This window comes from Thalassophryne amazonica, chromosome 15 (genome assembly GCF_902500255.1).
Source record: "Thalassophryne amazonica chromosome 15, fThaAma1.1, whole genome shotgun sequence".
NCBI classification, from domain to species: Eukaryota; Metazoa; Chordata; class Actinopteri; order Batrachoidiformes; family Batrachoididae; genus Thalassophryne; species Thalassophryne amazonica.
Genome location: NC_047117.1, coordinates 74,362,167 through 74,385,094, shown reverse-complemented (window position 1 = coordinate 74,385,094; position 22,928 = coordinate 74,362,167). Strand labels below are relative to the sequence as shown.

General features: G+C 39.4%; 1 protein-coding gene across 1 annotated transcript in view; it reads left to right on the top strand.

Moving 5' to 3' along the window:
• The first annotated feature begins 230 nt into the window (after positions 1-230).
• Positions 231-22,928, top strand: part of wu:fc21g02 — a 40,938-nt gene continuing 18,240 nt past the window's right edge. Inside the window, exons 1-5 of the mRNA XM_034188274.1 lie at positions 231-405; positions 10,361-10,406; positions 10,890-11,037; positions 14,960-15,044; positions 15,125-15,203. Of these exons, the coding sequence (XP_034044165.1) occupies positions 10,361-10,406; positions 10,890-11,037; positions 14,960-15,044; positions 15,125-15,203 (358 nt within the window). The 5' untranslated portion in view covers positions 231-405. The remainder of the gene's footprint in view (positions 406-10,360; positions 10,407-10,889; positions 11,038-14,959; positions 15,045-15,124; positions 15,204-22,928) is intronic.

Genomic DNA, 22,928 nt, shown 5'->3' with positions numbered 1-22,928 from the left:
TTTATGTCGTGTGTGTTTTACCATTGTAACATTAAAAAAATATCAAGGATAAGTGTGGGTCTGGAATATGTGCAGTGAAGCCAGAGCAGGAGAAAGAAAGTTGGCAGACATAAAAAACTGAACAAAAGTAGAGACAGTTTCGACTTTTGATGAGAAGATACTGGTAAAAATAGGATTTCGCAGCAAGTTGTTATTTTTGTATCAATAACTGTTAGCATATGAAGGCTGGAATGTCCTGTTGGCAGGAAGAGAGCTCTTTTTTTTTTTTTCTTTTTCCTGGCGGTTAGTGAACGCAGCAGTGGGGCTGATTCACAGACCGTGCGTGTGCACGACAGACAGTCGGTAGGATTCACACAGTGACGTTCTCTGGACAAAACGAGCGCTGAGGATCGTCCACACTTGAAGGTAACAGGCGAGACAAACGCATCTGCACGCTTTATTTTCTCCTTTATGGAATTAAAAAAAGTGAGCGAGAGGAAAAAATGCCCGAGAAACAAAAAAGTAACTGTTTTCATATGGGTGGTGGTTTTAATAAACTACTTTGCAGATTAGAGCACAACGAACACGAGTTTATAGAGGTTTTGCGTGATTATTTATTTCCCGGACATTCCTGAATGGACCCTGAACGCAACAGGAGCCTCCGGGCTTCTTTGAAGGCGTCAGTCAGAATCACACAAATACTGTGTGTACTGTATGTGTATGTATACAGTCAGATCATAGACTGTGTGTACTGTATGTGTATGTATACAGTCAGATCATAGACTGTGTGTACTGTATGTGTATGTATACAGTCAGATCATAGACTGTGTGTACTGTATGTGTGTGTATACAGTCAGATCATAGACTGTGTGTACTGTATGTGTATGTATACAGTCAGATCATAGACTGTGTGTACTGTATGTGTATGTATACAGTCAGATCATAGACTGTATGTACTGTACTGTATGTGTATACAGTCAGATCATAGACTGTATGTACTGTATGTGTATGTATACAGTCAGATCATAGACTGTGTGTACTGTATGTGTATGTATACAGTCAGATCATAGACTGTATGTACTGTATGTGTATGTATACAGTCAGATCATAGACTGTGTGTACTGTATGTGTATGTATACAGTCAGATCATAGACTGTATGTACTGTACTGTATGTGTATACAGTCAGATCATAGACTGTGTGTACTGTATGTGTATGTATACAGTCAGATCATAGACTGTGTGTACTGTATGTGTATGTATACAGTCAGATCATAGACTGTATGTACTGTACTGTATGTGTATACAGTCAGATCATAGACTGTATGTACTGTATGTGTATGTATACAGTCAGATCATAGACTGTGTGTACTGTATGTGTATGTATACAGTCAGATCATAGACTGTATGTACTGTATGTGTATACAGTCAGATCATAGACTGTGTGTACTGTATGTGTGTGTATACAGTCAGATCATAGACTGTATGTACTGTATGTGTATACAGTCAGATCATAGACTGTGTGTACTGTATGTGTATGTATACAGTCAGATCATAGACTGTATGTACTGTATGTGTATACAGTCAGATCATAGACTGTATGTACTGTATGTGTGTGTATACAGTCAGATCATAGACTGTATGTACTGTATGTGTATACAGTCAGATCATAGACTGTGTGTACTGTATGTGTGTGTATACAGTCAGATCATAGACTGTATGTACTGTATGTGTATACAGTCAGATCATAGACTGTGTGTACTGTATGTGTATACAGTCAGATCATAGACTGTGTGTACTGTATGTGTATGTATACAGTCAGATCATAGACTGTATGTACTGTATGTGTATACAGTCAGATCATAGACTGTGTGTACTGTATGTGTATGTATACAGTCAGATCATAGACTGTATGTACTGTATGTGTATGTATACAGTCAGATCATAGACTGTGTGTACTGTATGTGTATGTATACAGTCAGATCATAGACTGTATGTACTGTATGTGTATGTATACAGTCAGATCATAGACTGTGTGTACTGTATGTGTATGTATACAGTCAGATCATAGACTGTATGTACTGTATGTGTATATAGTCAGATCATAGACTGTGTGTACTGTATGTGTATACACTCAGATCATAGACTGTGTGTACTGTATGTGTATGTATACAGTCAGATCATAGACTGTATGTACTGTATGTGTATGTATACACTCAGACAAAAAGAAAAAAGTCAGGAGTTGGAAGATGATCCTGGTGGAATAGTGTGGTTACAAGGCATAGAGGTGGTTAATGTAGATGAGTTTAAATACTTGAGATGAGGTCAGACAGGAGTGTTCATGGACTATGATGTTTGCAGATGACATTGTGATCTGTAATGAGAGTAGAGAGCAGGTCGAGTCTATGCGGCTATGCGAAAACATGAAATGGGGGTAAAATGTAACGAAATGGAGCAGATTGACCCAGACTGACTCCAAACATGATTAAATATGATTCAATGAACTACTTTTATTCAATTATTTTTAGGCGAAATGGAGTGAAATGGGGACTGATGATAATGAAACGGGGTTATGGAAATTGTGGATGCATTAGGATTTCGGCAATACATTCGGGATTCGACGCACATTAGTGGGAATACCCTGGATCTGGTTCTCGCACGTGGTATTGCTGTCACGAATATTGACATCATGCCTCTTACATCAGTGGTCTCTGATCATTCACTTATTAAGTTTACAGTTTCGCTGCTGTGTTTAGTGGAACAACAACCTTATTTATCACTGCGGCGATGCATCAACTCCTCAACTAAGACTGAACTCGAAGCTAGACTGCCTGATGTCTTAGCTTCACATTTGACAAATACCCAGTTAGTGGACAGTCTTGTGTATAGTTTAAACTCAGTGCTCAAAACCACACTCGACATGATTGCACCTTGGTTCAATGATTATCTGCGTGACCTCAAGCATAAAGCAAGAGGTCTAGAACGGAAATGGCGTTGTTTAAAATTAGAAGTATTCCACCTTGCGTGGCGTGATGCTATCTTAGACTATAAGCATGCATTATTGGCTACAAAGTGGACACAAACAAGCATAACTCAAAGTTCTTGTTCGACACGGTGGCAACACTTAGTCATGGACAACCACCTGTAGTTCGCTCTCCTTTTACAGCACAAGATTTCCTGGATTACTTTGAGAAGAAAATAGAAGACATTAGGTTAAACATATCCTGGCATGCCCTAACCCAGCCACTACACCCTGCTATTGAGGTGGGTACCATTACTGAGGTATTACCTAGATTTACAGAATTTGACAGTATCTCACTAGGCATGCTGACGAAACTCGTAACGTCAACAAAAAGCACAACCTGTTTATTTGATCCTATACCAACAAAACTGTTTAAGGACCTGTGGCCCACTCTTGGGCAGACTGTGCTAGAAATGATTAATCTTTCTTTAACTTCTGGATCTGTTGCTAAATGTTTCAAATCTGCAGTGATTAAACCATTACTTAAGAAACCTAATCTTGACCCTAGTGTATTGAAAAACTATCGGCCGATATCAAATCTTTTTGCTCTACTTTGTTGAAATTGGAAACTGTGTCTCGAACAAAGTGGAGCTGACCTATGGGGTTCCCCAGGGGTCTATCCTAGGACCCCTCTTATTAAATCTGTACATGCTTCCATTGGGTCAGCTGATACACAGCAATAATGTATCCTACCGTAACTATGCAGACGACACTCAGATCTATGTGTCATTGACAGCAGGTGAACTGGGGCCTGCAGATTCACTCTGTCACTGCATTGAACAGATCATTTTGTGGATGCAAAACAACTTCCTCCAGTTAAACTCAGATAAAACTGAAACCATTGTCTTTGGCCCACAGAAACAACGAGAAAGTGTCATCAGTCACCTTGAGTCTCTCTCTCTGAAGCCTAAAGATCAGGTTCGAAACCTTGGAGTAATCGTGGACTCAGACCTGACTTTAAACAGTCACATCAAATCAATAACATCAAAAGCTTTTTACCATCTAAAAAACATTGCCAAGATCAAAAATATAGTGTCCAAACCAGACTTAGAGAAGCTGATCCATGCTTTTATCTCCAGCAGATTGGATTATTGTAACGGTCTACTCACTGGCCTCTCTAAACGAGCTGTCAAACAGTTACAGAACATCCAAAATGCTGCAGTTCGAGTCCTGACAAGAACCAGGAAATATGACCACATTAGTCCAGTGCTCAGATCTCTGCACTGCCTTCCAGTCGCTCAGAGAATAGACTTTAAAACAGCTCTGCTTGTGTACAAGTCTCTTCATGGTTTAGCACCAAAGTACATGTTAGAGCCATATGAACCATCGCGGGCTCTGAGATCCTCTGGGACTGGTCTCCTACTGGTCCCCAGAGTCAGGACTAAACACGGAGAAGCAATGTTTCAGTTTCATGCAGCTAAAATCTGGAATAAACTCCCTGAAATGGTGAGACAGGCTTCATCTGTGACAATGTTCAAATCCAGGCTGAAAACTGTTCTTTTCAGCTTGGCGTACGACAACTGAGAGTTATCTATTTGCCCTCTTCTCCTTAAATGTAGTTTTAAAATGATATTTATGTTTTTATGATTTTGTGTGTCTTGTGATTTTATCTGTATCTTGTAATTTTTATGAAGCTGTGAAGCACTTTGAATTGCCTTGTGTACGAAGTGTGCTCTATAAATAAATTTGCCTTGCCTTGCCTAAAATTCTGGAAAAAGTGGCGTCTCGGCAGCTTGTAGAATAATCTCTTTGAGCCACTGCAGTCTGCTTTTAGAAAATATTCCACAGAGACGGCTCTCACTAAAGTGGTGAATGATCTTCTGCTTACAATGGATTCGGACACCACTACAGTTCTGTTGCTGTTTGATCTCAGTGCTGCATTTGATACAGTGGATCATCATATTCTACTTGATAGACTGGAAAATCATTTTGGGATTACTGGGAGTCCCCTTGCATGGCTGACGTCATACTTGACCAGTCGTTCTCACTGTGTTTTGTACAGTAACACTACCTCTAACCTTAGTGACATGAAATTTGGGGTTCCACAGGGATCTGTCTTAGGTCCCCTGCTTTTCTCCCTGTATATAGCACCCCTTGGGCACATATTGCGGCGTTTTGGGATTACCTTTCACTGCTATGCAGATGATACTCAGTTATACATGCCGATAACTGCTGGTAATCTCATTCACATAAAATCCTTAGAAGATTGCCTTGCAGCAGTGAGAAATTGGATGTCTAGAAACTTCCTACTTTTAAACTCTGATAAGACTGAAATGATGGTTCTTGATCCAGTGAGACATCAATTTGACCAGTTAACGCTCAGCATCAGCTCATGTGTCATACATCACACTGACAAAGTGAGGAACCTTGGGGTAATTTTTGATCCTTCGTTGTCCTTTGGCCTCCACATTAGAAATATTACTAGGACTGCTTTCTTCCACCTGCGAAATATAGCGAAGATTCGTCCCATCCTGTCTATGGCTGATGCTGAGACCCTGATCCATGCATTTATCTTTTCTAGATTGGACTACTGCAATGTTCTATTTTCTGGTTTACCGCAGTCTAGCATTAGGGCTCTCCAATTGGTCCAAAATGTTGCAGCCAGACTTTTGACACAAAGCAGAAAGTACAACCACGTTACACCCATTTTGGCATCTCTTCACTGGCGTCCTGTCCCAGTGAGATCAGATTTTAAGGTTCTGCTGCTAACCTATAAAATTATTCATGGACTGGCACCTCCCTACCTAGCTGATGTAATTAAACCTTACGTACCGGCCTGGGCTTTACGTTCCCAGGGTGCAGGACTACTTTGTGTCCCCAGGGGGAATACGAAGTCTGGGGGTCACAGAGCTTTCTCTTATTGTGCCCCTGTTCTGTGGAATGGTCTCCCTGCATCAATAAAACAGTCAGATTCTGTGGAGACTTTCAAGTCCAGACTTAAGACGCACTTCTTTTCCCTTTCATATGGCTAGCATACTGGTACAGTTTTGTTTTATGCTTTTTACTCTTTTTATTCATTTTATTAGTAAATGGAGCATGTCGCGGCCTCAACTTTACCTAAATTCTGGGTCTTTTAGTGAAGCTTAGGGCTAGCGGCTGGCGATCACCTTATTTTTTTCTTCTGTTTTTCTTGTTGATTAATGCTGGCAAATTATACAGTATTTTTTGTCTTTCTGATGCCTGATTCTGTTTTTTTTTTCTTCCTCTGTTTAAGGTGCATCTCCATCCAGAGATGGCAGTTGTATTTGTGTTGGTGACCCTCCTGTCCTGTGCACCAACAGCATTTCTTGTATATTCGTCTGTGAATTGTTCTGTAATTTATGTTTGTAGCATGGCCCAAGCAGAGGGTCACCCCTTTGACTCTGGTCTGCTTGAGGTTTCTTCCTCAGAGGGAGTTTTTCCTTACCACTGTTGCTCTGGGGGTTGGTAAGGTTAGACCTTACCTGTGTGAAGCGCCTTGAGGCAACTCTGTTGTGATTTGTCGCTATATAAATGAAAATAAATTAAAAAATTGAAAATTGGTTAAAACGTAGCGAAATGGAGCAGAATGACTTCAAATGTGATTCAATTAAGTACTTTTATTTAATTTTTTTCTTAGCAAAATGGGGACTGTTAATAACAAAATGGGGGTAAAACTTAACAAAATGGAGAAGACTGACCCACTGACTGAAGTTTCATCTCTTGAATGCCAGATGGCGCACCTGCCCCTACTACATGTACTGAGCGCATCTCACAAAAAACAAAAGCCAAACAATTAAATAAAAGTACTTATTTGGAGTCAGTCTGGTTCACTCTGCTCCATTTTGTTACATTTTACCCCATTTTGTGATTATCAGTCCCCATTTTGCTCCATTTTGTCAATTTCTTATTTTAGTATGGTTGAGTCTAGCCTGGAGAGGTGGAGATATGCTCTGGAGAGCAGGGGAATGAAAGTCAGTCGGAGCAAGACTGAGTACGTGTGTGTGAGTGAGAGGGAGCCCAGTGGAATAGCGCGGTTACAAAGAGTAGAAGTGGTGAAAGGAGAATACTTGGGGTAATGGAGTAATGGAGAGTGTGGTAGAGAGGGAAAGAAGAGAGTGCAGGCAGGGTGGAGTGAGCAGAGAAAACCGACAAGAGGGATTTGTGACAGAAAGATATCTGCAAAAGTGTCAAAGAACATTAAGATGATTGTGAAACCAGCTATACTCAACGGCTTACAGATGTGGTGCTAACAAAAGACAGGAGGCAGAGCTGGAGGTGAGTTGAGATGGTTTGGACATGTGCAGAAAAGGGACCCAGGGTATATAGGGAAGGGATACTGAGGATGGAGCCACTAGGCAGGAGGAGAAGAGGGAGGCCAAAAAGGAAGTTTGTGGATGTGCTAAGGGAGGACATGCAGGTGGTTGGTGTGACAAAGAAAGGTAGAGGACAGGGTGAGATGGAAACAGGTGATCTGCTGTGGTGATATAGTAACAGGGAGATCATTCCACAGAACAGGGGTACGACAAGAGAAAGCTCTGTGACCTGCAGACTTTTTATTCATCCTAGGGACACAAAGTAGTCCTGCACCCTGAGAATGCAGTGCCCGGGCCGGTACGTAGGGTTTATGTAGGTCAGCTAAGTAGGGAGGTGCCAGTCCATGAGCAGAACCTTAAAATCTGATCTCACAAGGACAGGAAGCCAGTGAAGAGATGCCAAAATGGGTGTAATGTAGTCAAACTTTCTGCTTCCTGTCAAAAGTCTGACAGCAGCATTTTGAACCAATTGGAGAACCCTAATGCTGGACTGTGGTAAACCAGAAAATAGAACATTACAGTAGTCCGATCTAGAAGAGATAAATACATGAATCAGGGTCTCAGCATCAGCCATAGACAGGATGGGACAAATCTTCGTTATATTTCACAGGTGGAAGAAAACAGTCCTTGTAATATCTTTAATGTGGAGGTCAAAGGACAATGTAGGATCAAAAATTACCCCAAGGTTCCTCACTTTGTCAGTGTGATGTATGACACATGAGCCTAGGCTAAGCGTTAGCTGGTCAAATTTCAATTTATTTTCAATTTTTTTTTTTTTTTTTCATTTATATAGGGCCAAATCACAACAGAGTTGCCTCAAGGTGCCTCACACAAGTAAGGTCTAACCTTACTAACCCCCAGAACAGCAGTGGTAAGGAAAAACTCCCTCTAAGGAAGAAACCTCAAGCAGACCAGACTCAAAGGGGTGACCCTTTGCTTGGAGCTGCACCTCCATCCAGAGATGGAGATGGCAAATTGATGCTGATGTCTCACTGGACCAAGAACCATCATTTCAGTCTTATCAGGGTTTAAAAGTAGGAAATTGCTAGACATCCAGCTTTTCACTGATGCAAGGCAGTCATCAAAGGATTTTATATGGATGAGATTACCAGCAATTATCGTCATGTATAACTGAGTATCATCAGCATAGAATGAAAGGTAATTCCAAAACGCCTTAATATATTCCAAAGGAGTGCTATATAAAGGGAGAAAAGAAGGGGGCCTAAGACAGATCCCTATGGAACCCCAAATTTCATGTCACTAAGGTTAGAGGTAGTGTTATTGTACAAAACAGAGTGATAATGACTGGTCAGGTATGATGTTAATCATGCAAGGGCATCCCAGTAATCCCAAAATGATTCTCCAGCCTATCGAGTAGAATATGATGACGCAGCACTAATAAATAATAATAACTCACTCAGAGTGCAAATAACTTCACCATGATCCAAACAGTCCTGTTATGTGTCGGACGCAGCCCGGAGAACCGACCAGCGTTTGAAGGACCCAGTATGAAATAAGCAGATCACGGTACAAAGGATAACAGAGTTTAATAAACATAACAGTGAAGTGATACGAAAACAACAAAAGAGTGCGCGGTCTGGCGTGGTGGATTGCGGTGCGCTCCCAGCAGCGCTAACGGTCCGGAGCCAGAAAACTGTTCGGACCCAAGGACCCCGCCGACACCCCCCAGGTGGCCGCGACAAACCGAGTCTGTGAAAGAAGAAGTCATTATGTGAGTCCACACTCAACACACAGAGAGACCACTCAAAGGTGTACAAACAGCAAACACTTCCTGGCTTAATTGCAAATCAGCTTCCCACCCTGCAGGCATAGAACACCCTGTTCACAAAACTCCACTGCAGTGGAAGCTGATTTAAACGACTAACATACAGCTCAATATAATAAGGTGTGAGGGACACCACATTTACTGACTGTATAAATGTTAGTCACAAAACCAAACGTACCTCAGGAAGTGTGCTGACGAGCGTGAGACCTCACCCCCTCCTCTTTCACAGACCATGCATCAAACCTGGACGTTCTCTGCATCCACTGATGGGAGATGGCTCTAGAGACGACGATCTCACCCGTCTGGTCACAAGGTCGAGTCTCTGGCAAATACACACTGTGTACTCCAGTCTTAAATTCCACCATGTTCCAATCCATGTAGATGTACCACAGCTGTGAGTCCTGACAAGCTGCACATGATCAGCCTCAGGTGATCAGGGTGAGGTCCTGATAAACTCAGCTACACAGCCACTCAGTCCCAAATGCGCACCACCTGGAAGGAAAACCAAAAGACAGACAAAAGCCAGCCAGGCACGCCAGCCACAAGTCCTCCGTCTTCATCTCTTTCTCACTGTGCGAGGGCTGTTTCTTTGCTGTTGTCTTTAACGTTCTTATATTCTGATCGTTGATCCTTGATGCCAGTTGCTGAACTGTGATCCTGATCTTGATTCTTGAAAACTCACCTTTGACCCTAATTGGTGACCTTTGATTGCTGATCTTTTGATCGTCGAGCTTTGATCCTTGTGGCAGAACACAGATCCTGGTTGCTTTAGTCCTGGAATCAGTTTCATGGACTCAAGAAGAAAGTTGCTCAGTACATGTAACAGTCATCATTAGTTACACTGAGGTTAATGTGTGCCAGTTACTGAGTAAACTGTTGAATTAAATCCTAATCTTAGTATATAAATTGCAGTTACTCTGAAGTTACCTAATTATTTTTAATTCAGTTACTTTTACTATGTTACTTGAAACATTTAATCAAATCTTCCTAGGCCCCCAAAGAATACTTTTCCAGCAATTTTGTCTTTTGGGGACATCTTGCTTTTCTTCTTACTTTTTGCTTTTAATTAGTTAACCTGGCAACACTAGAGGCCTGTGAGGCTTTCAGGGGCCCGCAAAAATTACAGTTGTATGTGCAACAGTCAAAGGAGGGGTGTAGGCCAACCCCTCCAACAAATCAAAAGTCAGGAGGAGGTGATGGGAATCGATTGGCCAGTGAGTTATACACAGGACTTAAATAAACATAAAAGCTGTCAGAATTTTGCATTTTGATTGTGAAATCTGTCTGTGTGTGGTTTGTAGATGATGTGGACTGTTGTGATGGTGCTGACCACTGCAGTCAGTGCGGGTGAGTACGACAGTTTCCTTCTAAAAGGTTTTAGATTTTGGGCTGACTTAAGATTCCACCTTGGGCATTGAGAAACTGACATTTCATAGACAAAAATTTGTCTTAAAAATTGTTTAATCAAGGTAAAAGAAGGTTGTTCTCCAATCTAAGGGTCAGGTGATCAAATTCCAGTTCCTCTTGTGTGCACGCTGAGATGTTCTTGATGATGTTTATCAGCGGACCCATGGCGTATAGAAAACTCCCCACATGGCACATTGAGTGCTCCAGTCACTATAAAAAATAAAAATACTCACTCTGCTGGAAACCACACGTGGGTAAAGACTGGGGTGTTGGTGTCATCTTCAAAGGGATTTGGCAACATTCAAACAGTGCCTACAAGTGGAAGAAGGACTTTATGCCTCAGCATGACCACGTACACCAGTAAATGTGTCAGCTGTTGTATTTAGACCTCACATTAGACTTTGTTGTGCCATCTTTGTCCAGAGTCGGGCCTCATCACCCAGCATATCCACCACCGTCTGACCCACGGTAGCCGGCTTAAGATCTTCCTGGGCGACAATGCAAGGAAGCTGGAGTTCACCCCAGTTGATGACCCCAGCAAGGTCTTCCTGTACTGGGACTCAAGATTCAGGTTTGAAATAGCAGGGATTGTGATCCAATTTCATAGAGTCCATCCATCCATTTTCTCCAGTTAGGGGTCACTGGAGCTGCTGGAGCCTATCCCAGCAGTCGTGGGCGGGAGGGAGGGTACACAGGGGACAGACCCCAGTCTGTCACAGGGCCACATATAGTCAAACAATCTCCTGCAACTTTCTATTTAAAAAAAAGGGCCAATTTCATTTTCCTGCTCAAATTTCATTAGGAGAAATTGTATCGTAATAAAGACAGCAGCACAGTGACATCACAGGAGCACAAAGCATTCTGGGACAATAGTAACCAATAACTAAGTGCCTAATTATTCTGGTAATTATTGTAGTGAAGTTGTTCAAGCTTCTTTAAATCTTTTAAAATTCTGTCCATAAGTGATTTTAATGTGTCAACAAAGAAACAATATGACATCGTAACTGAATGGTCCTTACCAATGTTTGGGTTCAAAACTACTGATGGATGGGCAATCGCCATCACTGCCTTTATTTATTTATTTTTTACGCATTTTGTCTCACTGCTTTACCCTTGTTTCATCTGGCTGCGGCAGATAGATGGTTATTTCAGACATGGGATGGACCAGTTGTCTTCCTGGGTGGTTTCCATCCAGGACCCAAAGTGGTTAGGGTGCAACAGAAATAAATGAAACCAAAACTGCAATATTTAACATGTACAGTGCATCCAGAAAATATTCACAGCACTTCACTTTTTCCACATTTTGTTATCTTACAGTCTTATTCCAATATGGATGAAATTCATTTTATTGCCCTCAAAATTCTACTCACAACACCCCATAATGACAAGATGAAACAAGTTGTTGAAATGTTTGAAAATTTATTAAAAATAAAAAACTACATAAGTATTCACACCCTTTGCTCAATACTTTGTTGATGCACCTTTGGCAGCAATTACAGCCTCAAGTCTTCTTGAATATGACGCTACAAGCTTGGTGCACCTATCTTTGGGCAGTTTTGCTCATTCCTCTTTGCAGCACCTCTCAAGCTCCATCAGGTTGGATGGGGGGTGTTGGTGCACAGGCATTTTCAGATCTTTCCAGAGATGTTCAATCAGATTCAGGTCTCGGCTCTGGCTGGACCACTCAGGGACATTCACAGAATTGTCCTGAAGCCACTCCTTTGATATCTTGGCTGTGTGCTTCGGGTCATTGTCCTGCTGAAAGATGAATCGTCACCCCAGTCTGAGGTCGTGAGCGCTCCGGAGCAGGTTTTCATCCAGGATATCTCTGAACATTGTTGCATTCATCTTTCCCCCAAACCTGACTAGTCTCCCAGTTCCTGCTGCTGAAAAACATCCCCACAGCATGATGCTGCCACCACTATGCTTCACTGTAGGGATGGTGCCTGGTTTCCTCCAAACATGATGCCTTGCATTCACATGAAAGTTCAATCTTTGTCTCAACAGACCAGACAATTTTGTTTCTCATGGTCTGACAGTTCTTCAAGTGCTTCATAGCAAATTCCAGTCAGGCTGCCATGTGCCTTTTACTAAGGAGTGGCTTCTGACAGATCACTCTACCACACAGGCCTGATTGGTGGATTGCTGCAGAGACAGTTATCCTTCTGGAAGGCTCTCCTCTCTCCACAGAGGAATGCTGGAGCTCTGACAAAGTGACCTTCAGGTTCTTGGTCACCTCTCTGACCAAGTCCATTCTCCCCTGATCGTTCAGTTTAGATGGGCGGCAGGCTCTAGGAAGAGTCCTGGTGGATCCAAACTTCTTTTTTTATGGACAACTGAGCCTACTGTGCTCATTGGGACGTTCAAAGCTGCAGAATTTTTTCTGTACCCTTCCCCAGATTTGTGCCTTCAGACAATCCTGTCTCCGATGTGTACAGACAAATTCTTTTGACTTCATGCTTGGCTTGTGCTCTGACATGCACTGTCAACTGTGGGACCTTACATGTAGACAGGTGTGTCCCTTTCCAAATCATGTCCAATCAACTGAATTTACAGCAGCTGGACTCCAATTGAGATGTCGAAACATCTCAAGGATGATCAGTGGAAACAGGATGCACCTGAGCTCAGTTTTGAGCTTCATGGGAAAGACTGAATACTTATGTACATGTTATTTCTTTTTATTTTTAATAAATTAGCAAAAATCTCAAAACCGTTTTTCACATTATTGTTATGGGGTGTTGTGTGTAGAATTTTGAGGGAAAAATTAATTTCATCCATTTTTGAATAACCTGTAACAAGGTGGGAAAAATGAAGTGCTGTGAATACTTTTCTGAATGCACCGTACCAAATCATGAGCTGTGTACCGTTAGAAATCTGTGAAGTTTGAATTATACATGTATTACACACATTCAAATGTTTGTTATGTGATTATGCAACAAGCAATATAAAAGCTTCAGGCAGAATGTTCAGAATGTACGAACTGTTGATCCTCAAACCATTTGTTGAGCGCCGTTTTTACTTTTGTGTAAGTCTTTTGTTCTGTACTTTAGGAAAACTTTTTTTCATACCATCCTTGAAACTGTGATCCCTACTGAGGAAGGTATAGCCTTAACACCCCTACAAAGCGGATGTGGCGGATGTGGCAATATGTCACATCAGCACATGCTCCCAGAGCTAACTAATATCATGAATAGTTTTATGATGTCAACACAGAAGTTTAGCTGTACCAACCAGCGGTGGGAACAACTAACAAAATGTTAGCTTTGATAAAAGCAAATCCACTAACTGAAATGTTAACAGTAATAATGCCAAACCGATAAACTGCTAAATCATTTAGTGGAAGCTACCGCTAGCTGCTACTATCTGTGAGATGGATTTAGCTTTGACTTGACTTTTTGGCTTTAAAACCTCAAAAAACAGACCGAAAGAGCTGAAATTTTAACGTCGTAGTTTAAAACAGGAAAACGTTCAGTATGTTGAGAACAAATGATGATCAGATATACACATTAAATGAACAAATGAAGTTAAACAGTAGTTTACATTCAACATACATTTTAATCACAGTACAGAAAGTATTAAAAGAATAAAAATATTAAGAAATAAAAAAAAAAACAGATGTGGAAAAAACCCATAATAATCTAATTAATGTTTTGGCTTTAACTCCTGTTCTTCCATCCTCTCAAGGTGTTGATGCAATGTGATGATTTTGCTTATTGAATTCGTCTTGGGGTGACTTATGTTGTGATTTGGTGCTCTATAAATAATCTCCAATGGGAGAACACCTGCAATTTTTAAGGTTTACAAATGTTTTTTGATCTTTAAACTGTTTAGCTGACATAAAATTAGTATAACTAAATTTTGTGGAAACTAATTCATGTGCTATTAATTGCCAAAGTTGTCTAAAAAGCTAATCCACTCATGAAAAAGTTATCTTCGCTAATTAGCTGTTAGCTGATGAGCCCACCACTGTTGTTAACAATTGTTATATGCAAGGCAGATCTTACCTAACATTTCCCCATAAATCATCCACATAGAAATTTAAGTATCATAAAATGCTAGACAATTTTAAGATGAAGCAATTTGGAGATTAACACACTTGCACAAGAGCACTTTTGTGGTTTCACAGTCCCTAATTAGGAGATCAAACTGACACCTCTCTGGTCACCAAAGGCCACTTCTGTAGCTTTTAGGACCCCCCCCCATGGAGTATTTCAAAGAAAGACAGAACTTCTTAATAAACCTCCTGGTTTCAGTGTGGAAAATGGAGTGAGCAGGTGTGGCAAAATTTGCAGTTTCCTGTGTTGAATGTTTTCCCACAATATTTAATTTGTAACTGAGGTTCAGCCATTGGTATCAATGAAGAATGGATCACAAAGTGACAAAAATACCAAACTTCAGGGTTGGTGTCCTTAAACAGCATTCAGGATGTCAGGTTTTAGATCATTCCAGAGCTCTTACGTGTCTCCATGTTGTGACGCTTCTGTCCTCTACAGAGCCTACAGAGGCAGGGTGGTTGATGTGTCTAGGGGGTCTGGGGTGTCTCGACTAAGGGAAAACCTACGCTGGTACCTTGATGAGGTAGCTACGCACTTCTTTCTAAATCAGATTACCTGGAGGTGTTTAGCACTCTATTTATGTGAGCGGTTTATTTCCGACAGGTGACCTATGATGACGAGGGGGTATACACGGAGAGAGACTTCTGGGATAAAGCCATTTCTGTTGTCAAAGTTGATGTCATACGTGAGTCTGCAGCTTTGGTTCTTTACTCCTATCAAGCTGGGAAGTTGTAGGCCCGGTTCAGCTTCTTAATATTTATATTCATTTAATATGTTCTATACTGTGAATAACCTGTATGCTTAATATATAAACTGCTGTTTAATTTGCTTTTTTAACCAGCCGATCCACAGATACTGTGAGTACTGTGCAGCGTGGAGGCAGACATTGAATTCTTGACAGTGAAAACTGGTGTTCAGCAGGGATGTGTACTAGGTACATTGTTCAATACTTGCATGGACTGAGTGTTTGCCAACTTGTGGAAACCAGTGACTTAGGTACTTTTGCTGCGAGGAAAGTTTTACTGACCTTGACATCATGGATGATGCTGTCATCTTTGCAGGGTCAACAAATACCGTGATTATAGCACTTAAGAATCTGAGTGTCTGGGTTTTGTGATCATCTTGGATCAAGACAAAGATCCAGACTCCAAACCCTGGCAAAAATTATGGAATCACCGGCCTCGGAGGATGTTCATTCAGTTGTTTAATTTTGTAGAAAAAAAAGCAGATCACAGACATGACACAAAACTAAAGTCATTTCAAATGGCAACTTTCTGGCTTTAAGAAACACTATAAGAAATAAGGAAAAAAAATTGTGGCAGTCAGTAACGGTTACTTTTTTAGACCAAGCAGAGGGAAAAAAATATGGAATCACTCAATTCTGAGGAAAAAATTATGGAATCATGAAAAACAAAGAACGCTCCAACACATCACTAGTATTTTGTTGCACCACCTCTGGCTTTTATAACAGCTTGCAGTCTCTGAGGCATGGACTTAATGAGTGACAAACAGTACTCTTCATCAATCTGGCTCCAACTTTCTCTGATTGCTGTTGCCAGATCAGCTTTGCAGGTTGGAGCCTTGTCATGGACCATTTTCTTCAACTTCCAAAGATTTTCAATTGGATTAAGATCAGGACTATTTGCAGGCCATGACATTGACCCTATGTGTCTTTTTGCAAGGAATGTTTTCACAGTTTTTGCTCTATGGCAAGATGAATTATCATCTTGAAAAATGATTTCTTCATCCCCAAAACATCCTTTCAATTGATGGGATAAGAAAAGTGTCCAAAATATCATTTTAGCATTTATTGATGATGTAATGACAGCCATCTCCCCAGTGCCTTTACCTGACATGCAGCCCCATATCATCAATGACTGTGGAAATTTACATGTTCTCTTCAGGCAGTCATCTTTATAAATCTCATTGGAACGGCACCAAACAAAAGTTCCAGCATCATCACCTTGCCCAATGCAGATTCGAGATTCATCACTGAATATGACTTTCATCCAGTCATCCACAGTCCACAATTGCTTTTCCTTAGCCCATTGTAACCTTGTTTTTTTCTGTTTAGGTGTTAATGATGGCTTTCGTTTAGCTTTTCTGTATGTAAATCCCATTTCCTTTAGGCGGTTTCTTACAGTTCGGTCACAGACGTCGACTCCAGTTTCCTCCCATTCGTTCCTCATTTGTTTTGTTGTGCATTTTTGATTTTTGAGACATATTGCTTTAAGTTTTATGTCTTGACGCTTTGATGTTTTCCTTGGTCTACCAGTATGTTTGCCTTTAACAATCTTCCCATGTTGTTTGTATTTGGTCCAGAGTTTAGACACAGCTGACTGTGAACAACCAACATCTTTTGCAACATTGCGTGATGATTTACCCTCTTTTAAGAGTTTGATAATCCTCTCCTTTGTTTCAGTTGACATCTCTCGTGTTGGCGCCATGATTCATGTCAGTCCACTTGGTGCAACAGCTCTCCAAGGTGTGTTCACTCCTTTTTAGATGCAGACTAACGAGCAGATCTGATTTGATGCAGGTGTTAGTTTTGGGGAAGGAAATTTACGGGGTGATTCCATAATTTATTCCTCAGAATTGAGTGAGTCCATATTTTTTTCCCCTCTGCTTGGTCTAAAAAAGTAACCGTTATTGACTGCCACAATTATTTTTCATGATTTCTTATAGTGTTTCTTAAAGCCAGAAAGTTGCCATTTGAAATGACTTTAGTTTTGTGTCATGTCTGTGATATGCTTTTTTTCTACAAAATTAAACAACTCAATGAACATCCTCCGAGGCCGGTGATTCCATAATTATTGCCAGGGGTTGTATTAATGACTTCCTGGACTCAGCCATCAGAAGTATATCTGTATGTGGTGAAAGTATTGTACTTGTGCAAGAAAAGTTGGTTACACTTGAGTTTTGGAAAGTGACAAAAGAAATGTGATCAGTAATTTAAAAAGTGACGATATCTTTCAAGCTTATGGAAAAATTGAGCAGAAAAACAAAACAAAATAAAAAAAAAAGTTTTCAAGAACAGTTTCACTTATTTTGAACCAGTCAGATTGAGGTCAGAATGAGGTCAGAATGAGGTGGCTCTGAACAAACAGCTGAATTTCTCTGTTTGTGAGTCAGTGTATGAACTGTGTAAATACGTACATCACAGTACTAGTTCTAAGAACATTGTTCAAAATGTGTTCTTCCAAGCAGAAAACTCTATACTTAGATTCATCCTTTGTCAGGATTCATTCCAAACATTTAGCCCAGTTAGACCTGTGACAAAGGAGAAGATAAAAAAAAACACCACCAGATGTTCACACTGATTTACTGCCACACTGAGCACTCATCACGTCAGTTGTTCTTAGACAAGAGGAAGTTACAAATCAAGTGAGTAAAAAAAAAATTGTAGATTTAGGACTGTATATACGTTTGTAGACAGAAGCTGTTGATGGAATCATCCCCCCCGAGTGAGGATTCAGATTTACAAAAGTTTTATGTAGCTTAAAAGTGAATTAATAACAGTTTCAGGACTTGCCAGAGGGTTGATTTCAAAAATAACCACCAACACAGTGTTTTCTTTTATTTATCAGTGACTCAGTGTTTTGTTGCTTATGTACAGTTGTTGTCTTAACATGCAAAAAATTGTTTAAAGATGGCATAAAGCTTTAGATTTGAACATAAACATTTCAGGATGTGCAGAATCGATCATCAATGATTTGTGCAAGCCGTTTAGACGTTACTCTGGTTTTAACCTGAACAGTGTTCACATCATGACACACTTCTGCCCACAAATACATGTAAAGTCCAAAATGTACAAACTTTCTTTGCTCACTTGGTTTGTTGTAACTTCCTGTTGTCTGCACAGAAGAACAACGGACATGTAATCAGTTCTCTCTGCGATAGTAAATCAGTGACAGTGCAATTTCTTTTTTCACAAAGACAGAAATTCAGTTGTGTGTTCAGAGCCAACCACTCTTTACCCACCTTGTTCTGAACAAGAAAGATCTGAACTGGTTCAAAATAAGTGAAAGTGTTCTTCAAAAGTATTTTTCTGATCAGTTTTTAATATATCTCAACTAATATATCAGTGTGCCGATGCTATCTGCTGATAGGAGCCTTTCACTAACATATCGGTATCAGTGTTGTTTTTGCTAACATGGCATCTTTTATTTGACTGACTAAACAATACAGAACTAGAGCACTGCACTCATAGAGTGCAAACCTCCGCCAACACTAGTTTCCAATTTCACACATTTTTCCCTTGGAATAATTTTTCAAAATCAAAGTCCTGTTAGAAGTGACTTTTCATAAGCTAAATTAGATGTGATCAAATGTCAGGAGTATGCATTTAGTTCATGCATTTGAATCAAAGTTTTTTTGTGGTGTTGTCAGGTTTTTTTTTTTTATTTTCAATTTTTTTCAGTTTCTGAATTCTTTTTCAGATAATTTTCACAGAACATTGGTTATCCCTGATATGCACAATTTGTCATTGTTTTTTGTCACTTGGTTTCGAACTGATAACTTGAAGACAGACAGGCATAAAATTGGAACTGCCATCCAATTTTGGTGGTGTGAGTAAACTCACAACAGAAAATGAGAGGTATTGAGGCACTTTTGATTCAGATATAATGCAAAATGTATACCAAATGGGCTTTTCAATATTAAATTCAAATTTCAACAAAATCCACACTCCGGATCATATCTGGATCAAACTTTGTCAGGTGATAGTGAGTGCCAGTCAGCACCACACTTTCAAATATGAGAATGATTGGGGCACATTTGATTAAGATATAATGTAAAGTATGCATTAAATTCGGTTTTCAATGTTCAATTTAAATGGGCACAAAAATCAGTAATCCAGATGAGATCTGGATCAAACTTTGTCAGTCGATAAAGGATACCATCCTACAAAACGCTGTCAAATATGAAAGAAATTTGATCTTTTTTGACAAGAGTTATGAATTTTTGAAAATTCAATGTTAAAGGATTCAAGATTTTTCCAGACTTTGACCTATGACCTTGAAAACTTCTTGCCTATCAGGATATGATTCCTCTGTAAAAATTTCACAAGGATATATGAAAAACTGTGGGTTACAGGGTGTTCCAAACAGAAACAAACAGGGGTGAACACAACTTCTGCCCAACTTCAATGGTGGAGGTAAAAACACTATGGCTGCTGAAAATGGTGTCATTACATTGTCTGTGCAGCAGAGGGTGCTCTGGCAGTATTGTTTGCAATACTTTTAAGCATCACTGGGACCCCATCACCCCTTGAATGAATGAATGAATGAATGAATGAATGAAAATGAATGAATGAATGAATGAATGAAAACTGTTTATTTCGAACATTTGATACAACAACAATTACAAGATAGATCAGTAAAGACAACAACAAAAAAGTTCCTACTGTGTACCCAACATGTCCGAAAAGGGGTAGGGTGAAGCATCAGCTTATTTATCCCTACCCCTTCTTCCCCACAACCAGTAATACCCTTTGCCACATATACACATAGATTCCTACACACCTAAACCGATATCAATATATATATATACATATATATATACACACATATACATATATATATATACACACACACATATATATTGGACCCAATACTGACCCCTGTGGGACGCCACAAGCATTGTCCAAGCATGATGATGTATATTCCCCCAACTTCACAAACTGTTTTCTGTTACTTAAGTAGCTTCTCACCCAGTGCAACACCAACCCCCTAATCCCATACTGTTCAAGTTTATTGATTAATATGTCATGATTGATTGTATCAAAAGCCTTTTTAAGGTCTATAAATATTCCAACTGAATGTAATTTGTGGTCTATGGTGTTTGTAATCTCCTCAACTGATTCTATTAATGCAAGTGATGTTGAACTATGTGCTCTGAATCCATATTGACTATCAGTAAGTAATTTATGTTTATTTATGAATTTGTCTATTATTGAATAACTTTTCTAATAATTTGGAAAATTGTGGAAGCAAAGAAACAGGTCTATAATTTGTGAAGTGGTGTCTATCCCCAGTCTTATACAGCGGCACAACCTTAGCTATTTTCATTTGATTGGGAAATTTACCGGTTTGAAATGATAAGTTACAGATGTATGTTAATGGTTCTACAATCCATTCAATGACCTGTTTTACCACCACCATATCAATTTCATTTAAATCAGTAGATGTTTTATATTTACAATTATTCACAATGTCTATAATTTCTTTTCCATCCACTGCTGTGAGGAACATTGAACAGGGATTTCTTTCTATGAGATTATTATCCCAATCCTCAGGTTGGGAATCGGGAATTTTTTCTGCCAAGCTTGGTCCAATATTTACAAAAAAATTATTAAAACCGTTGACTACCTCATCCTTATTTTCCTTCTTGACATTATTATCAATTAAATACTGAGGGTAACTCTGTTTTTTATTACCATTTTTGATAATGCTATTTAATATATCCCATATTCCTTTAATATTGTTTTTGTTATTATATAATATGTTACTATAATATTCCTTCCTACATACCGTATAATATTAGTTAATCTATTTTTGTATTTCTTATATCTATTTTCTGCCTCTTTAGTCTTTAGTTTTATGAATTCTCTATACAGTGTATTTTTCTTATTACATGCATTTCGTAACCCTTTCGTCATCCATGGTCGATCTTGGATTTTTTGTTTTCTGTAGTCTTGTTTAATTGGACAATTTTTATCATATAATGATGTAAATATTTGTAAAAAAGTTTCATATGCACTATCAACATCACTTTCACTGTATACCTTTTCCCAGTTTTGCTCCTGTAAATCCTTCTTTAGTGTGTTCATGTTTTCCTCTGTCCGCACTCGCCTGTATTTTATTTTCTCCTCTGGCTGATTCCGCCGATGGTTTCTATTATAAACGATGAAAACTGGTAGATGATCACTAATGTCATTGATTAATAATCCACTCACAGTGTTATTCTCAATATCAATGCTGAATATATTATCAATTAAGGTGGCACTATGGGATGTAATTCTGCTTGGCCTGGTGATTTTTGGATATAAACTCATACTGTACATTATACTGATAAATTCATCTGTTATTTTACGCTTATTTGGATTGAGCAGATCAATATTTAAGTCACCACAAATGAACACAGTTTTTTGATTAGTTTTTGAGAACATTTTTCCCATACAGTCAGTGAATGTTTCAATACTAGATCCTGGTGCTCTATATATACAGCAGACTAATACATTTTTGCTTTTTTCTTCACATATTTCAATAGTTATACATTCTAATAAGTTATCAATCACAGTTGTCATATTGTCTACTATTTTATAATCCATGTTCTTATCCACATACACAGCCACTCCTCCTCCACTCTTATTCTTTCTGTTTACACAATTAAATTCATATCCATCCAGTTCAAAATCCATTCCTTTATCTTCATTGATCCATGTTTCTGATATAGCAATTATGTTAAATATTTTTTTTAAACTGACTTAAATATTCTTTAATGTTGTTAAAGTTTGCATATAGACTTCTGCTATTGAAATGGATTATTGATAATTTGTTATCCGTTCTAATGATCCGATTAAACTGTTCATCTGTATAATAGCAACAACTGTCATTGATATTTGAGAAGAAATTATTGTCCGGGTCTATATCGTGCTCCAAGTCCAGTACATTGTGGTCTGTGTATTTAAATGTTCTCAGTTCTACTTTTCCATGATCAGCAATCCTTTGAGTTATATCCTTCTTGTCTCCAGATGTAGATGATGTAGTAGATGAATAGGTTCCTCTGGTCTGTGTCATGGTGTTGTGATGTGTTTGTGTCCTCATACCTTATTGGTCATATTTGTCCAGATCCTCGATGTTCCTGTTGTTCATATTTGTCCAGCTCCTCGATGTTCCTTATTGCCATAACCTTTGCTTGTTCTGGTGATCCGTTCAGTTTGATGAATATTTTACAGTTTGAAGTCCATGTGTGCTGGATTTTTCCCTGTTTCTTTAAGAAGCGTGCTTTCCTGGCGATGTCGGCATTCCGTTTGGTGAGATGTTCATTGATAAATACGTTTGTCCCTTTCAGTTTTCTTCCTTGTTTTAACAGTGCTGTTTTGTGTTTTCTGTTGATGAATCTCATGATGACGGTTCGTTTATCACCGTCATTTCTCCGGGGCAGAGGGTGGCACGCTTCAATGTTATTTAAATCCATTTCTATACCTTTAGATAGGAGGAAATCAGCAACCTGTTTTTCCACAGAGCTGACCTCCTGTTCACTGGGCTCCCCTCCGCTCTCATCTGTTACCGCCCGTGCGTAGGACCGTGGTTTGATATGAAGACCTGTGATGATGACGTCGTTAATTCTGGTGTACTGCTCCAATTCAGCCACTCTATTTTCCAGCTGCACCAGATGCCGGTCT